This window comes from Mya arenaria, chromosome 12 (genome assembly GCF_026914265.1).
Source record: "Mya arenaria isolate MELC-2E11 chromosome 12, ASM2691426v1".
Classification (NCBI taxonomy): domain Eukaryota; kingdom Metazoa; phylum Mollusca; class Bivalvia; order Myida; family Myidae; genus Mya; species Mya arenaria.
The window spans coordinates 68,225,801-68,244,513 of record NC_069133.1 but is presented as its reverse complement, the minus strand read 5'-3'; the positions used below and the strand labels follow the sequence as shown (position 1 = coordinate 68,244,513).

Here is an 18,713-nt window from a genome sequence, read left to right as displayed (position 1 = left end):
TGCCTCAACATTGTATGTGAATATTGGAGCTCCATTCATTCATTGTTCTACAGACATGCTGTGTCTGATGCCTCAACATTGTATATGAATATTGGAGCTCCATTCATTGTTCTACAGACATGCTGTGTCTGATGCCTCAACATTGTATGTGAATATTGGAGCTCCATTCATTGTTCTACAGACATGCTGTGTCTGATGCCTCAACATTGTATAGTGAATATTGGAGCTCCATTCATTGTTCTACAGACATGCTGTGTCTGATGCCTCAACATTGTATGTGAATATTGGAGCTCCATTCATTGTTCTACAGACATGCTGTGTCTGATGCCTCAACATTGTATATGAATATTGGAGCTTCATTCATTGTTCTACAGACATGCTGTGTCTGATGCCTCAACATTGTATGTGAATATTGGAGCTCCATTCATTGTTCTACAGACATGCTGTGTCTGAGCCTCAACATTGTATATGAATATTGGAGCTCCATTCATTATTCTACAGACATGCTGTGTCTGATGCCTCAACATTGTATGTGAATATTAAGCTTCATTCATTGTTCTACAGACATGCTGTGTCTGAGCCTCAACATTGTATATGAATATTGGAGCTCCATTCATCATTGTTCTACAGACATGCTATGTCTGATGTCTTAACATTGTATGTGAATGTAGGAGCTCCATTCATTGTTCTTTATTCATGCTACTATGTCTAGTGCCTTAACATGAATACATGTATCACATTTCAATGAATGAACCATATATTGCATTATATCACCTCCAATCTGTAACTATTAAACGATTTGTTAGGGTGTCAATCAGAGGGAAATGTGTACAATATACCCAATCTTTCTCACAACGATCCAGCATGGGCTTTATCTAACGATTGTTTAAGTAAATAAATCATTTACCCATTTATTAAGACAAATATTATGACGATTGGTTAATCATTTATCCTCTTGAGTGCTTGATGGATTTGTTTGATAAACCAGTTACAAGTTTAAATACTACTATTACAAAGCGCATTGTCTCTACACACTATACACAAGTGCACATATTTGTCTGTTTCACTCATACATCATTTTGATTAAAGTGTGCATTTTTGTTTGATCTTCTCTTTTGCTTTATCTTTCCTAAACGACATTTAAAAGCCATTGATAACTTAACTTAAACTTGTAATCAAAAATGACAGAAACATGCTTTAGCAATTAGTAAAGCCAGTATTTGTCGGAATGAAATGGCATGGTTACAGACACATGATGTTAATACAACTGCACAAGTCCAAGCTTCAAACTAGATTCCAAACCTTCGTTGATTTGTTGTACTTGTCATAAAGGAGCAGCAAGAGACGAAACGTTTGGAGAAATCATGCCTCCGTAAATGGGATCGCCGGATGGACCGAGGTGATAGCCGAGTTTTATAATGATTTCGCGGTCAATATAAACTGCATAATTAGCAGCTAATAAGTAAATAACTGTTTAATAACATGCTAAACTGTTCCAGGTCTTTATAAACAGACGGGTTAATATGGCGTTTTTGAAGTGATTTTCCAGCGTTATTATGACGTCATTTGATTAGCTGTTTACGGTCCGAAAAAAGACAGTCAATATTGTCTTTTATTTTGTCTACGAAAACTTGCTTTTCGTCCAATCATGGACGTTTGTTTATAGCTCATGTAATAATATTTTTATTTGGCGGGTTTCGTTTAGACTTCGCGCATGCGCGCTGGCTAGAATAACAATTTCTCGCGCGAAACACCAACGAAAATAATACAACCATTGCAGGTTAATCGCCGTTAGATCTTTCGAAGAAGATACTACCTTGACATATCAAAGAATGATGTTACCTTCTTTTAAGGACACGTTGTTGTACTTAACATCAACATTCGGTCTTCCAGAGTTGATCCGCGTAAACAAGGAGAGAGAAGGATTAATTACATGGATTAGAGCTAGCGAATTTGCTAATCTTATCGGCTCTCATGTCTGCAAGTAAGGACATACTCTGGGAGTATAAAGCTTACATATGTTCTACGCAAGTTGGCTTTAATGCTTCTGAGGGGATTATGGACAACTATGTTCTAATGTTACCGGGCTAGTAAACTTGGAGGTGAATTAAGACGGACTTTGAACTTCTCTGGTCAAACATCTGAGTGATAATTACTTCGAAAATCAGGGTTCTTAGAAAAATTATAGCAAAAAGACGCGGGATTTAGCGAGCAAGACAGAGAAACAGAATTTAGCGAGTTAGGTAGAGACACGGGTGTTAGCGGGCAAGGAAGAGACACGGGAGTTAGCGAGCAAGGCAGCGACACGGAGTTTATCAGGAAAAGCAAGACACAATGGCACGCGTTTTGCCGCCGATTCAGGAGAAAGGGGGGAAGAAACATACCACATATACCCGTCATTCGCCCATCAACTCCAAGTATCATAAAGGATGTTACTTAACAGACATTGAAACAACGAAGAAAGTGGACGACTTCCCTATTCATATGGACCACTGGAAATTTAACTCGGGTGAAGCGAATGAGAAAATGTATGTTTAACAATTGTTGAAAATCCTTGTGTGAGGTTTCGAAGTTGATGTTTTTAGTACTTTTTACAGAGGAAGTCGAAGTGTGTATGATGAATTGCACGCTTGCGTGGTGTTGGATTACATTTGCATTGCATAGGTTGCCTCATCAGTCTGTTACTGTCATCATTATTTTCACGATCCAGTTGTTCACAATTTCACGGTATTCTTAAAACCTAACGTTGCCTTTTTATGCTTAGTATTATAAAGTCCCATATAATCATGATATCGAAATGCCATCTTACGTCCAGGTGCATGTACCTTCAAATAACATATCCATAATAGTAGTAACTAGAGTTTCAGTTATCTCGGTAACAGTACAAATATAGTTATTCAATCCTGAAGATTTTCGCCACAAGCTTAACGGATTAGAGGGTGGCTCATGAATTACAGACATATACATTGAGTCACTCGCCTGTCAACGAACTGTCAACGTTTTCAGCAACGAAAAAATGAAACGTTTAACCAAATAGCATCTGTTTCAGGGAGCGCCTGCTGCAGCTTTCCCAGCCTAAAGAACCCAAGGTAGAATGGTACACGAGTGTCGGGTGAGTTGCCAACGTCTGTGCCGTTGGCATTCCAGACTTTTTTTGAGTGTAGAATAGAATAACTTTAAATGAAAATTGAAGTTCCCAACGAGACAAATTAGTTCTTCAGTGACTACCAACTTATATCATGGCTCTATAGATCTTTTAGCCATTGTTGTATTCGTATCCACCGATTTTGATCCGACCTGTCTATTCCACATATGCCGTCCCAACCCTGTTTGATATTTTACAGACCACATGTGCGCTGGGGAACACAAGAGATGATCTGGCCAGTCAAACCAGAAGCTCTACGGGCGGACTCGACGGAGCGCCTCGAAACACTCGCCCTCCCCAAAGTTAACTTCCTGAAAGGCGACAACATTAACAGGTTGGAGTTGTAGTCCTTTTACATAGAGTCTTATGTGAACACGTGACACGTTTTAGATCTGGTCTATCCAAAGGTGAAGTCACATATACAACACCGCTTCTGAATTCAGATCTTGGTTTCCATGTATATTCCACTTGGCGTAGACATCCGTTACTTAACAGTTCAGACTGCTCAGCAACAACTTACGCGCAGTTGTTGCATGTATGCCTTATTAAAAGTACCATATACATGTACGAGAAATGACTATAGGCCATTTTCAATGCGCAACCGTATTAACGTCCGTTTTTCTTTCAAGAATATTCCTTTGTAATCAAAGATTTTTTCTGTTGCAGGTCGCAGTTTTTCTACAGCTGCGGCCGGTCGTCGGTGCTATGGAAGGTCCGCGATAGCGCAAAGCGTTCAACCTCCACGGAGCGCCTCAACATCCTGGCCGAGCCTAAGCGCGCGCACAACGAGTTCAAGGAAGATCGGTAAGGTCACAATATTCAATGTTAAACTTATCCGTGGAATGGAGGATCGGTCAAGGATGACAAGCCCTTTCTTTAAATACATGTACACTTGTACAAGGCCTGACACCGTAACACTAGACCATAGATACGGCCGCCTATGAACCCAGTGGGTTTGGTAAAACTGTAAAATCTTTGTCCATTACGTAGACCTGAAGCAAAGATGTTTGCTGAAACCCACAGGATCGGTGGTGTTCCAAATATAAGACTGCATGCTTTATCCGGCTAAGTCTATATACCACCGAGTCGGTCAAAACCGCACCTGTCGGGAATCAACCGCTCCTGTATGTGTTCATGTTGAAAACGGGAATAGTAACAAAACTATTCGGTTTGGTACCTGCGTTTCAGATTTAGAGCTGTGGTGCTTGAGTATTCTGATAAAGCTCTATGTACAAACAAGAGGAGTCTGCGTGTGACCTGTTATATGTATTATATGGAATACAATATCCTGTAGTCACTCAGTTTTTATGAACACGTATGATTTGATCACGCCAAAGAGGCAAGTACCATATAACATTATAAATATATAAGTATATTAATTATAGATTTCCATTAAGGTACGTATTTCCGTGCTATGTCGTCTGGTTACCTTGGTAACGTATGTGTTGTAACTGTTGAGTTGGGTACGTGTAACGGGTATTAATAGGGCGGGGTTCATTGGAACTAAATGGTGAAACATGGTAAAAAACATTGCTTTTAACCATTTGAATTAATGGGTTATAGTTTTAAAGGACTAGTTCCAATGTTTGTCAAATGAACGAAATAGACCTAGCAGAACAGAAACATGGGTTTCAATTTATTTAGCTGGGCTTTCTGCCGATGTCTTACCAAAGATGTCGAAAAAACGACGAATTATTAATTTAATGTATAATATTCCCCTGTACTTCTGTTTTTATTTAATGAGTTATAAAGGTTCCATAGAATTGTCGTACCATAGTATTTGTAAATATATACATATGCCTGGTCTTTTGTGTAGAGAAAACTTGACGTTTATATTGTATTACTCGCAAGAGGTTACAATACTTGGCTATTCTTTTACTCAAACGTATGTTTTCGATAAGCTTTCAGTAACAACAATTACTCGGCTAATTTGAAATCGTGATGAATAATAATTTTAAATGTTATTAATGTAAGGATTACCCGTCTTTCTCTCGTGTATCCCTGCTGTATGCAGGCAGGACAGCACGCGAAACGCGCTAAGCCCAATCGTTATGGTTTAACCCCCGTGATTCTCTGTACTTTGATTTAAATGATGAAGTTGAAAGGTATTAAGTTGTTCTTGTAATTGAGTTGTTGAATGTAATTTCAGAAATTTCAGAAAATATACACATGCAGAGAAGTTAACGTTTCCAAATATGTATGTGTTGCCTTTTATTGACTAACAAAGCTGTCTTGGGTTTTCAGCAAATAACGTCTCATATAACCCTGCAAGCTTATCATGTAACTTTGATAGATGTACTGTGGCTTCGAATGGCTTTTTTCTTCTTTGATATTCTGCATAATTCCTAATCAATCTTTTATGAAGCTGCTATGAGTGTAACATCTATTAATGATAAAACTTTGGCCTAACCAGAACACGTTTTTCATTTTATTTATTTTACCAATATTTAAATGAGAAAACTTTGGCCGACCCAAAATACATTTTTTATTTTATTTATTAAGCCAATACACGGGGTTATGCAGTTGAAATAAATGATCAAAAGTAATAAATGCCTCAAATGAGCAAATCGTCGGGCATGTATTGTCCTTTCAATAGGACCTGTATATCGAGAGGTGAAAGGGAAAGGGTCTTAAGTGACATGTAATAAAGCAACAAATACTAACTTACCGCTTTCACCCATAGATATATATATATATATATATATATATATATATATATATATATATATATATATATATATATATATATATATATGCATAATTTACCGCATCTCATTTTTTTTTATCGGGAACGATATGTTATGCAAGAATTATCAACAACGTAAGAATTAATGAATATGTTGCATGTAAAATTATGTTGCAAAAACTCATAAACATGTACATGTAATTTCTGGCAGTAATCCGAATAGGCGAAACCAGTTCCTGTTTGTCTGAATGAATCAATGTCACATGATCATTTTACTAACCATTACCATGTTTCCACAGCCCACAGTTCAAGTACAGCTGTGGACGTCAGAGCCCCATCTGGGCAACGAAATCCATGCCTTCCGGTGGTGGCGACAGAGAATACACCAGCGAGCTAGCTAAACATAAGAGACCCCACCGAGACTTCAAACCAGAGAAACCTATTCAGGTACATTGTAGAAACCATTCAGGTACATCGCAGAAACCATTCAAGTACATCGCAGAAACCATTCATGTACATTGAAGAAACCATTTAGGTACATCGTAGAAACCATTTAGGTACATTGTAGAAACCATCCAAGTACATCATAGAAACCATTTATGTAGAAACCATCCAGGTACATCGTAGAAACCATTTATGTAGAAACCATTCAGGTACATCATAGAAACCATTCAGGTACATCGTAGAAACCATACAAGTACATCATAGAAACCATTCAGGGACATTGTAGAAACCATACAAGTACATCATAGAAACCATTCAGGTACATCGCAGAAACCATTCAGGTACATTGTAGAAACCATTCAGGTACATTGTAGAAACCATACAAGTACATCATAGAAACCATTCAGGTACATTGTAGAAACCATACAAGTACATCATAGAAACCATTCAGGTACATCATAGAAACCATTCAGGTACATTGTAGAAACCATACAAGTACATCATAGAAACCATTCAGGTACATCATAGAAACCATTCAGGTACATCATAGAAACCATACAAGTACATCATAGAAACCATTCAGGTACATTGTAGAAACCATTCAGGTACATTGTAGAAACCATACAAGTACATCATAGAAACCATTCAGGTACATTGTAGAAACCATACAAGTACATCATAGAAACCATTCAGGTACATCATAGAAACCATTCAGGTACATTGTAGAAACCATTCAGGTACATTGTAGAAACCATTCAGGTACATTGTAGAAACCATTCAGGTACATCGTAGAAACCATTCAGGTACATTGTAGAAACCATTCAGGTACATCGCAGAAACCATACAAGTACATCGTAGAAACCATTCAGGTACATCGTAGAAACCATTCAGGCACCATTCAGGTACATTGTAGAAACCATACAAGTACATCATAGAAACCATTCAGGTACATCGTAGAAACCATTCAGGTACATTGTAGAAACCATTCAGGTACATTGTAGAAACCATTCAGGTACATTGCAGAAACCATACAAGTACATCGTAGAAACCATTCAGGTACATCGTAAAAACCATTTAGGTACATTGCAGAAACCATTCAGGTACGTCGCAGAAACCATTCAGGTACATTGTAGAAACCATTCAGGTACATCGGAGAAACCATTCAGGTACATCGTAGAAACCATTCAGGTACGTCGCAGAAACCATTCAGGTACATCGGAGAAACCATTCAGGTACGTCGTAGAAACCATTCAGGTACGTCGCAGAAACCATTCAGGTATGTCGTAGAAACCATTCAGGTACGTCGTAGAAACCATTCAGGTACGTCGCAGAAACCATGCAGGTACGTCGTAGAAACCATTCAGGTACGTCGCAGAAACCATTGAGGTACATTGTAGAAACCATGCAGGTACATTGTAGAAACCATTCAGGTACATTGTAGAAACCATTCAGGTACATTGTAGAAACCATTCAGGTACATTGTAGAAACCATTCAGGTACATTGTAGAAACCATTCAGGTACATTGTAGAAACCATGCAGGTACATCGTAGAAACCATTCAGGTACATTGTAGAAACCATTCAGGTACATCGTAGAAACCATTCAGGTACATTGTAGAAACCATTCAGGTACATTGTAGAAACCATGCAGGTACATCGTAGAAACCATTCAGGTACATTGTAGAAACCATTCAGGTACATTGTAGAAACCATTCAGGTACATTGTAGAAACCATTCAGGTACATTGTAGAAACCATTCAGGTACATTGTAGAAACCATTCAGGTACATTGTAGAAACCATGCAGGTACATCGTAGAAATAATTCATGTACATTATAGAAACCAATTCAGTTGTAGAAACTCAATCTTGAAAGTTGTAGAACCCCCTTAGGTACGCAGGAGAAACCTATTCAGGTACTTAGTAGAAACAGTTGCTGATACTTATGCATAACTTACAAACTGCCCTAGCTACGCTACACTTCAAATACAATCCCAGTGGGAATGACCATATCGGATAGATATCAGCTTCAAGTCGGCAGATCAGCCCAATGATGCCCGATTATGGTCCAATATTATTCAAGTATGTGTACTGGTACACTGTTGATAAATTGTGAATCATTTACTTGAATAACTAAAATACTTTATATATTGAATACTTTATGAGTGCTTTTGAACCGATCAGAAAATAAAGAGATCCATTATCGGACCTTTATAGATTATTTTTTTATACAAATTGATAATCAACTAAGTATCTTTGAGCTTGAGCTTGTCTCGCACAGGGCGTCAAGTCCACTGTGGCAATAGTGGAGCGAAATGTGTTAAGTATTTAAATTTACTAAATAGAGAAAAAATAGATTTATGTGAAACCACATGTTATCTGAAAGAAAGTCGAACCGATAATGAACATAAACATTTACGTTATATGAAATATACCGGTCCGACATCTATCCGATATGGGGTTGCTTACTGGGATGAACCGTCACAAAACATATCCATGAACATATAACCTTGTAGGGGTTAAAACATACTAGTTTGCACAGTGTTGAATGTGACACGTTATCCTGTCGCCAGTACTTGAAATACAGTCCAGGGAATCCATATGCATTTTCAATTCCTTCAATGTTCATCGATTGATGTTGCTTGCAGACAACCATCCCGCACGCTGCCTTGAAAGCGGAGGCGACTGAGCGCCTTTTGACTCTGTCCACACCCAAGCCACGGCCTGACGGACCCTTCCGGGAACCAGACTGGGAGGTAGGGGACTCCACAAAGTTTGCAAGTATTCAGGTTGTATGTATGGGTCCAAAACCATAACCATGTATAGGCAGTCAGAGTCAATAAGAAAAAGGGAACCTTATTTAAAAGAAGTGCAATTGTCACATTCTAGTGGTTTTCCTTACGGTGCTGGTGATCTTCAAGTTCTTCCAGTTCCAGCAAAGAGGACCAGTACGGGGAGCAGTATACATCCACATAATCATGACCAAATAATAATAAAAAGACATTCTTGTCTCTGTGAAAAATACATTGATATAAAGAACGTTAACCTTAAAAGGAGCCAATATCAGTTAATTTAAAACTTTTCTCCTGCAGGTTCCGGGCAGCGCAAAAAATGCGACCGCCTCCTCCCGTTGCCTCGAGCTGGCACGGCCCAAGCCGGCGGTTGACGGGTACCTGCTCCCACGTGACGAGCAGTGGGGCGTGACCAAGGCGGCCAAACGTGCGTCCTCCACCGGAAGAATTGACGAGCTTTCCAGACCAATCGTCCGGGCGACCATGGATCACGTTCAGTTTAACCCAGACGCTTTCCTCGTGAAACCATTGGCACTTAAAGGCGCTTTCCCGCCTAGAGTTGAACAACTTTCTCGACCGATTGAGCGTTAATGGTTGAACAGTTTAGGCAAACAATTTCTATAATTGAATACAAAGATATTGTTTTAAATTAAATCAAATTTAAATAAAGAAATACTTACAAAATACTAATACTTTCTTTTTCAAACCATTCCTAGAGTTCTTTCAATCGGATCTGCCTGAGCTAAAGGTGCAATATTAGGAGAGTACCGTAGTTTACATAATTAGAACATAATTCTAACAAATATTTAGGCAAGTATACGTACGTCGTAGTTGTTTTAGTGAACAAAATACAACTCTTTTATTGCGAACTTACTTTAACGGGCGCATAGATCTAGAGACTTCCTTTAATCATGCATCTATTTTTCTGTCAAAATATAGCAAACTTCCTGCCGTAGTATGTGTATATCCAATATCATTTCACTGTTGATATTTGTTTGAAAGTGACTTATTCATTATGATCATGTCGACAAGATCGGATGGACATTAAAATCTACAGATTACATTAAAAACGCCAAACAAAGTGTTACATTCGGCCTAAATCAAAGAATATTCACATTTGCTTTATAATGGGCAAAACGTCTGAATCCGTCTTGTGTTACTATCTATTTACGAGGTGAATATTTCTGTTTGAATATTATATTCTAATGTATAACTGTGTGAAATACGCATTTGATAAAACCATACAACGGAGAGAACGGACACTGTATTCGCCCCCCCCCCCCCCCCCTGTGATATATGTTTTGTTGAGTTTGTCTGTTGCTGTTCTCTGTTAAGCATATTTTCTCTCTCTTTTTCTGTATAAAATGTCTGAATGTATTAAATACCTTGAGAGGTCAAATGTGATTCTGCTTTGTAGGTCAACTTTGCTCTTAAGTAAGTGATGTTTTATACATGTAGTATGTTTTATTGTTTCTTATCCATGTAAATACATGTTCCTTTTGTTATTTATTACCAATGAAGTATTATGAATACTGTCAGTATTAATTCAAATTTAAGTGTTTATGATAGCATGATTGATAAAGCAATTCAAGTTGTGTGTTTGACATTCAACTTTGTACTTGTCTGTCTTATTCAACCAGCACTTCACCTTAAACAGTAGAAGGTATTTTGAAAGAGTAGAATGCACATTTACTTGTTATCATGTACTAGTAGTTTAAACAAATTTTGGAGATTTTTTATTTATACTGTTGAAAATAAAATGTACACGGTTTCTAGAAATAACCACAATAAAGAGTATGCTCTATGTGAGAGTTTGTGTTGTAAATTCTTGAGAAACAAAACCCCAAGAGAGCCAACCATTCCTGTAATGGGCGAGGGTACATGTTACAACCAAGTGCCCAGATATCATCCTAACTAACAGGAAGCCGAACCAACCCGATATAAATATTCATACAGGCGAAACATATATATGGAGATATTTACAAGTTACATGATAACCCTATAACACATGCAAGTAGACTTGATTTAATATATGCTTTTGTTAAACAAAGTAGGTAATTACCGACGGCGGTCAATAATTAGAATCTTTCATAATTTGATTAAGCTTATCAATTTCATTCTTCTTCAGACCAGCTATTGACACTAGTTTAATTAATGACGCTAGATGTTAACTTTTAAAGAAACAAGACAGACTTCCAACATTGTGTACAACTATTCATGTTTTATGCAGCATGTGGGGCACATATAGGAACAACATTAGCCAATATCAAAGCTCATCTGTTTTTCTAGGGTATGTTAAGGGGCCTAACTAAGGGTATAACTTGATGAATACTTAAGCAGGAGTTATGCAACTTACATGGTGTCTCCATATTGTAATGTGCAAGGTTTTAAGTGAATGACTTCACAAAGGAAAATGATTAATTGCTAAAGGCGTTTTTCATGCCAGTAAAAATAAGGTCATATGGTAAGATTACTGCATTTTTTTGTCTAAAACATGAACATTGATAAAACACCAAGTAATTGTTCTATATTTAGCACTTGATTTTGTGAGCTCGAGTTCACTTAAATGCTTCAACAAGACCAACTGCTCATTGGAAAACTTTGTGAAAATATAACTTACCAGGGCTGATTTTTGTTAGCAGTGGAATACATGAACAAGAGACATACATACTTCAATATTTATTCAACAAACAATGAAATCCCATTTTCACACAGTTCCTACAAACACTTTTCAAGAGACGTATTCATTGACATAATCTTATAAAAATTAAAGAATTGTTTTTTTTTTAAACTTTTGACACAGTTTTACATTTACAGGTAAACATTCCTTCATTATATTAAACAGAAACAAAATCTTCAAGATGTACATAGAGTCTTAACTATTTTTTATAACTTACAAATTCTTTTTAAAAAAAACATAGGATCTGTAATATATATAACCAGTAGAATTAGTGATTGCCTTATCAAAGCTTGAGACATTTTTTTAAGAAAGTTTTCACTTGAAATTTCCCTGCATGCATTGATATAATAAGCTGAAAAGTGGATATTCCTCAGGCGCTTTACAGGATGTTTCTTAAATTTAATACTGCCAGGGACAGAAATGTGCCATCTATTCTGTATTCACTTTCAAAACTTTTCAGCTCTGGTAAGCTACATTTATACACAGTCTATGGTCCACAGTGCCAGCTGACTTCTTTCCATGCAAGATATATAAGTTTGTGCCCGAAACACTTCTGTGGCATAAGTTCATTTTGCTTTACCTTTGGACTTTAAATATGCAGCATACTGTGGGCCAGTGTTCTTAAACATATTGATTTTCTTCTTGATCTGTTTAGGGGTCTCCTGGTAGTGATTTCTGGGGTCCCTTGCCATTGCCTGTAACAGCAACAAGTTCATTGAAATCTCAAGTTCAAGTGTAAAGTGTTTGGCCCCAATATCACAAAAACACTCCAGTCAAATCTCAATCTCAACTCATTTTACCATACAACATCAATAGCTATTCCAAATTGTATAGGTTTCTAACATTTATAAATCCGTATAATGTGATGATAAAAAATATTTTGTCAATATTTCAAAGAAACCATATTCTAGAGTCAATATTTCAAAGAAACCATATTCTAGAGTCAATATTTCAAAGAAACCATATTCTAGAGTCAATATTTCAAAGAAACCATATTCTAGAGTCAATATTTCAAAGAAACCATAATCTAGAGTCAATATTTCAAAGAAACCATATTCTAGAGTCAATATTTCAATGAAACCATATTCTAGAGTCAATATTTCAAAGAAACCATATTCTAGAGTCAATATTTCAAAGAAACCATATTCTAGAGTCAATATTTCAATGAAACCATGTTCTAGAGTCAATATTTCAAAGAAACCATAATCTAGAGTCAATATTTCAAAGAAACCATAATCTAGAGTCAATATTTCAATGAAACCATATTCTAGAGTCAATATTTCAAAGAAACCATATTCTAGAGTCAATATTTCAATGAAACCATATTCTAGAGTCAATATTTTAAAGAAACCATAATCTAGAGTCAATATTTCAAAGAAACCATAATCTAGAGTCAATATTTCAATGAAACCATGTTCTAGAGTCAATATTTCAATGAAACCATATTCTAGAGTCAATATTTCAATGAAACCATGTTCTAGAGTCAATATTTCAATGAAACCATGTTCTAGAGTCAATATTTCAAAGAAACCATGTTCTAGAGTCAATATTTCAAAGAAACCATAATCTAGAGTCAATATTTCAAAGAAACCATATTCTAGAGTCAATATTTCAATGAAACCATGTTCTAGAGTCAATATTTCAATGAAACCATGTTCTAGAGTCAATATTTCAATGAAACCATAATCTAGAGTCAATATTTCAATGAAACCATGTTCTAGAGTCAATATTTCAATGAAACCATAATCTAGAGTCAATATTTCAATGAAACCATGTTCTAGAGTCAATGAAACCATGTTCTAGAGTCAATATTTCAAAGAAACCATGTTCTAGAGTCAATATTTCAAAGAAACCATGTTCTAGAGTCAATATTTCAAAGAAACCATGTTCTAGAGTCAATATTTCAATGAAACCATAATCTAGAGTCAATATTTCAATGAAACCATGTTCTAGAGTCAATGAAACCATGTTCTAGAGTCAATAGTTCAAAGAAACCATGTTCTAGAGTCAATATTTCAAAGAAACCATGTTCTAGAGTCAATATTTCAATGAAACCATGTTCTAGAGTCAATATTTCAATGAAACCATGTTCTAGAGTCAATATTTCAAAGAAACCATAATCTAGAGCAAAACTGTACTTGGGTCAAGAGCAATGAGTTGTATGAAATTACTTCTCTTGCTGTAGAATTATTTTTCTTAGGAAATTTTTTGTGATTGCCGTTCACACACAAGCCTACCTTATAGTCATCGCCATATTTATCCATCATATATGTGCAGTACATGACCTCTGGCTCGGATAACTTGTTTGTCTTGGCTGCTGGAATATTGGCCTCCTGCTCCAGAGCTGTAAATATGTCAATAAAGCTCAATTACCATAACATTCTACTTGTATGTGCAAACTCATCTAAAAGAGAGTAAATGAGGAAAGGGAACTCTTTCCATGCACCGGAAATGAGGCTCAAATATTTTGAGATCTGGTAAGCCTTAAAAAGTTTTAACCAATAGAATATAAACAATAACATTAGACTTAATTAAAATTGATTTTATTTTTACTTGTACTCTTAATTGCCTCGCTTCTAAAACAAAGATTCTGAGAGACGCAAAGACGTAACAAAAGATGGCAGCCAAATCCCATAATCTCAAACTCTTATGTTTTCCAGTTATCTTGCAAACAATTAATTTTTATAATTGATTTAATTTTGTACAATGTGTTAAACTATGAAATGATTTCTTTTTGAAAGAGGAGAAGACACCTCACCTTTGACAACAGACTCTTTCACAGGCTTTTTGTTGATTTTCTTTATCTCAGAAATATCCATTTCCATCGGTGTTATGAGCTCCTGGAAAGTTCAAATGACAATGATAAAATAAAAGAGAAAGTTAATAACCCTAGTTAAAATGTGAATTTGTAAGTATTATTTGTAGTAAAAACAAAATGGACACAATTGTCTTTCTTCCAAAGTCCATAGATCAACAATAGTTATAGCCAGATCTATTGGCAACGAAATACTACACATCATGGCTATCACAAAACATCAACGCCTTTCTTTTAAAAGATTAACTTAATAATAAAAGCTATGTTCGATATTTTTCAAGCATATTTTATAACGATTTTCTGTGGGACAAGTTAAAAGCTAAAATGGCAAGAATCACACACCTTTTCCTCATTTTAACTGTTTGCACTCTTAACTTTAATTGTTTGGAATTATATTCCCTAAGTATTCATTACGGCAATTTCACTACCTTTTAAAGCTATGTATGAAATAATATGGCAGCCCAGTTAAATTCTATCGCCAAACATGACATCTTTCACCATTTCTCATGGTTGGTGAAAGCTTGTAATTCTGATGTACATGTACCTTATTGTCTTATTTTCATAAAATAATGTTATCATTTAATATTAAAGATGCACTATTACTCCAAAATAACATTTAACACATTTAATTCAATTTTTTTAATATACCCCAAAGGAAGAACGAATGTCGAAAAAAAAAAGGTTTTTATGAAGGAAACTGAGTTTAATTTACAAGAAATCTGCAGAAAACACGATATTTCTACCTTATGAGACCATAGTAAATCGCGGTAAATCTTTTAGCATTCACCAATCATTTAATATTTTTGCGTTTTCAGCTATTAAAAACACAGTTATAATATTGTTAATAGTAATTAAAATTTTCCATAAATGCATTATTTAGTAAGTAGTTAAAGGTTTATCACTCAAAAGTTATGATTGTTTTACATGTGTATGTATTGATTTTGAATAAGAGTGTCACTTTAATAAATTATTCTTGTAATCACCATGTTTAGCTTCAATAGGTTACTCAAAAAACAAGCAATGAGAATCTAGAGTCCAGATGTAAAACTCACCTTGGTAGATTTAATGTGGAGAGTTTTATTGGGATCTGCACTGAGGCCCATGTCAGCTAGATTGTTCAGCACCGACTTTTTATCATCCCAACATTCCTTGATTTCTTTACTGAAGTTATAGAAAAATGACATTTCAAATGTAGAGCGCACATGGTAATATACTATAAATAGTGAAAACAACTATTTGTGGAGAGAGAAATCCCCCCCCCCCAAAAAAAAACAACACTCCAGACTATACAGGTGAATTTAAAAAGAAAATGTGAGAAATTTGTGACATTAGATGACTTTGGTCAATATATTTTCTTACAACATAATAAGTCATTACAAAGCTTTCCACTTTAGTAAGTATCTAGCAAGATAAAATTTTTTTTGTATCTTTGGACCTATTCCTCAAGATATCCCAGTAGTTGAGGGCAAATTCCTCTGGGAAGCGTTAAATATTACTGGTTAAATTTATACAAACTCAACACAACAGTAATTTCCCTTTTTAACTTGTGTTAAGACAAATCAAATTTTATAACATTGAATCATGCTTTGCTCATTGGCTTGCTGTTATCTCATAAGATTCAATATGTGTGATTTTTGCGCTTAAATATACATATAATATTGTTTGGACCATGCAGACACCAAATTTGAGCATGAACACTGAAGCACCTACCTGTCGATGAGCTCAGAGTCTCAATTAAATCGCTAAATAGCAATATTTAATTTGCTGTCATTTTCAAGCATCTGTTTGACACAAAAACTCCAGAAGTAAACAAAGCATGCTTTAATAACCAACAAAGTTAGTTTTAAAGTAAGAATAAGAAATATTGGGTGAATTAAAAAACAATTGTGTCCCCTTTATGCTTGTTGATGGAATATTTGACAAGTGCTATTGAGTGATATACAAAAATGTGTAGCTTTTCTGTAAAGGTTTGTACAGTTTGTTGATCCTATATGAAATTAAGGTTAATTATAATAAAATGACTAATATAAAAAAAGACTTTTGATTAACCAAAATCAACAAAGTATTGAGTTATTTATAAAAAAAAAAATGGAACACGCATAAATAAATATCCAGTTCAATGAAGATACACAAGTTCTAACTCTGACTATTGACCATGTTGTTTATGAATGAAATTCACCACGAAAACTGGCGAAAGTCACCCTACACGTTTTGTTCCAGGACTTTTTAGCTATTTTGATTTCTGAAAACATCAAACAATTTCATTGGCTGATTACAGCAAACACATAAAATGGCGCCTTGACAAATTAAAAGTGATTTGGGGAAAATCGATGTATTGTGCTCTTGTTCTGAATGTAATAGTAAGAAGTATGCAATGTGAATATTCTATGTTATTTTAATTATTTCAATGCAGTAATATTGGTCTATTGGTTGATAGAGGTACTTTTACAGATGTATTATTGCTTTGCAAACCCATGCCAAGACTGTGCATGCGCAATCCCATGTTATATCCCTTGTACTTGTTATACATAGAGTAAACAAATCGAGAGGACCCCCTCATATACCCATCATGGGTATTTTCATACTGCTACACCTTGACAGTACCGTTTTAACCGGTTGACATAATCATGGACCTATAAACCATGGATTGGCAACTGCCCCATATCGGTGAAACGATAAGAAATAATAATTTACCCACAATCCTTAGCGCGCGCTCGGCAAATATCTGAAAATTCCGCCAAATCTCCGATCGGTGATTAACGGCGATCATCGGTTATTTCCGCCAACTCTACTAATAATGCCTTGTTCGTTATAGAATTAATTATAATTAATAACTGGGATTTTCATCAGATTCAATTGGACTATTATCAACTCAAATGAAAGTACCGCGTATTTGAGTCAATTTTAATTATATATTCGGCCGATGTCGGACGTCTCAAAAATGCCACAGGGTAAGATCTCGGAATGAAATCCCGCTGCACGCGTGAGTTTGAGATTATCGCATTAACACAGATGAGAGTTGCCAATCCATGGTTTATAGGTCCATGACATAATACTGTCACAAAGCATGCGCGTCTAAAAATAGGCATTTTTTGGTCTTCCAAGTCTGAGATGGTAAGCGCTTATTAAAATGTGTTGTAAATCTTGTAACTACCAGTGTTTGCATTATTTGAAGCAAAACGACAGCTAATGTAAACAAACAATAATTACAGAATAAACTGATTAAACTTGAAAGTTGTGTAATGGTGAAAAGTCTTAAATTTTGAATATAAATGGAACTGTGTTTGGTATAATAAAATAAATATTGCATGGCTTCCAGTGTGACAGTACATATTGTCAACATGAGGGAGATGTTACCCGAGGCGAAGCCATTTAACATTTCTATAATAACACGCGTTACATAATCAATTAAATGTTTGTCCGAATCTTTTTGTCCGGAATAAAATCCCTTCTTGAAAATATCACTCAGATCAAAGAATTTACTTATACACACTCACCATCCTATTGCAGGAAGTTTCTTAGACTTTTTCCACAATTTTTTCCTGTTGATGTCATAGTTATACTTCTTTCTCGCGAGTCGTTTTGTAACTTTTCCCATGTTGTTTATAAATATTGTACTTTCACCACGTGTTTAAATTGCTGTGCCGAAGTTCAATAGGCTACAAACTACTCTTATTATCCTGTTAAAAGTCAAACAATGCAGCGGTTACTCCCCTTTGCAATAGGAACCTCTGAAAGGAGTTGCAGTAAAAAAGAAATGTTCTAGTAAGCAGGTTTTGAGTCAGAATTACTGAGTATACAGTCGTGTTACGAAGTAATAAAATTTATTTCTTTTTTAAACAATGCCATCTTCACATGTTTTGGGCATCAGAAAAAGAACATTTTGTATTTCATACATAAATGAGGATGAGAACAAGAGGAAAGTCGGAAAATAGCTCATTGAGCTAACGTTTCTTGTCAACATATAGCCGACTTTAAATTAAGATTCTTGTATCTTGAAGGGTTCAGCAGCCTGCCCTTTTTGGAAGTACCCCTGTGCCCTGATATAAATCAGCATGAGCACCCTTCTGCCTTCATATAATCAAATATTTATTTTATTTTGATTGAAACTGAACATTTAATAACCAAATCATACTTTTTTAAATTGACATATTT

The 18,713-nt window shown here is 35.6% G+C and overlaps 2 protein-coding genes across 7 annotated transcripts in view; one reads left to right on the top strand and one right to left on the bottom strand.

The window, feature by feature from the left end:
• The window catches only part of LOC128212372 (testicular haploid expressed gene protein-like), a 34,741-nt gene extending 23,882 nt beyond the window's left edge, over positions 1–10,859 (top strand). For 5 of the 6 annotated variants that reach the window (XM_052917808.1, XM_052917803.1, XM_052917807.1 and 2 more), the window contains 7 exons: positions 3,050–3,112; positions 3,345–3,479; positions 3,812–3,949; positions 5,295–5,342; positions 6,131–6,278; positions 8,920–9,027; positions 9,364–10,859. In XM_052917808.1, the coding sequence (XP_052773768.1) occupies positions 3,050–3,112; positions 3,345–3,479; positions 3,812–3,949; positions 5,295–5,342; positions 6,131–6,278; positions 8,920–9,027; positions 9,364–9,654 (931 nt within the window). In that variant the 3' untranslated portion in view covers positions 9,655–10,859. The remainder of the gene's footprint in view (positions 1–3,049; positions 3,113–3,344; positions 3,480–3,811; positions 3,950–5,294; positions 5,343–6,130; positions 6,279–8,919; positions 9,028–9,363) is intronic. The other variant, XM_052917804.1, reaches the window with a different exon arrangement.
• Positions 1–18,194, bottom strand: part of LOC128212373 (nucleolar protein 16-like) — a 45,608-nt gene extending 27,414 nt beyond the window's left edge. Inside the window, exons 1-5 of the mRNA XM_052917809.1 lie at positions 18,056–18,194; positions 15,611–15,719; positions 14,502–14,583; positions 13,981–14,087; positions 12,324–12,438 (exon numbers count right to left, since the gene is read on the bottom strand). Of these exons, the coding sequence (XP_052773769.1) occupies positions 12,324–12,438; positions 13,981–14,087; positions 14,502–14,583; positions 15,611–15,719; positions 18,056–18,156 (514 nt within the window). The 5' untranslated portion in view covers positions 18,157–18,194. The remainder of the gene's footprint in view (positions 1–12,323; positions 12,439–13,980; positions 14,088–14,501; positions 14,584–15,610; positions 15,720–18,055) is intronic.
• Between the last annotated feature and the right edge of the window lie 519 nt (positions 18,195–18,713).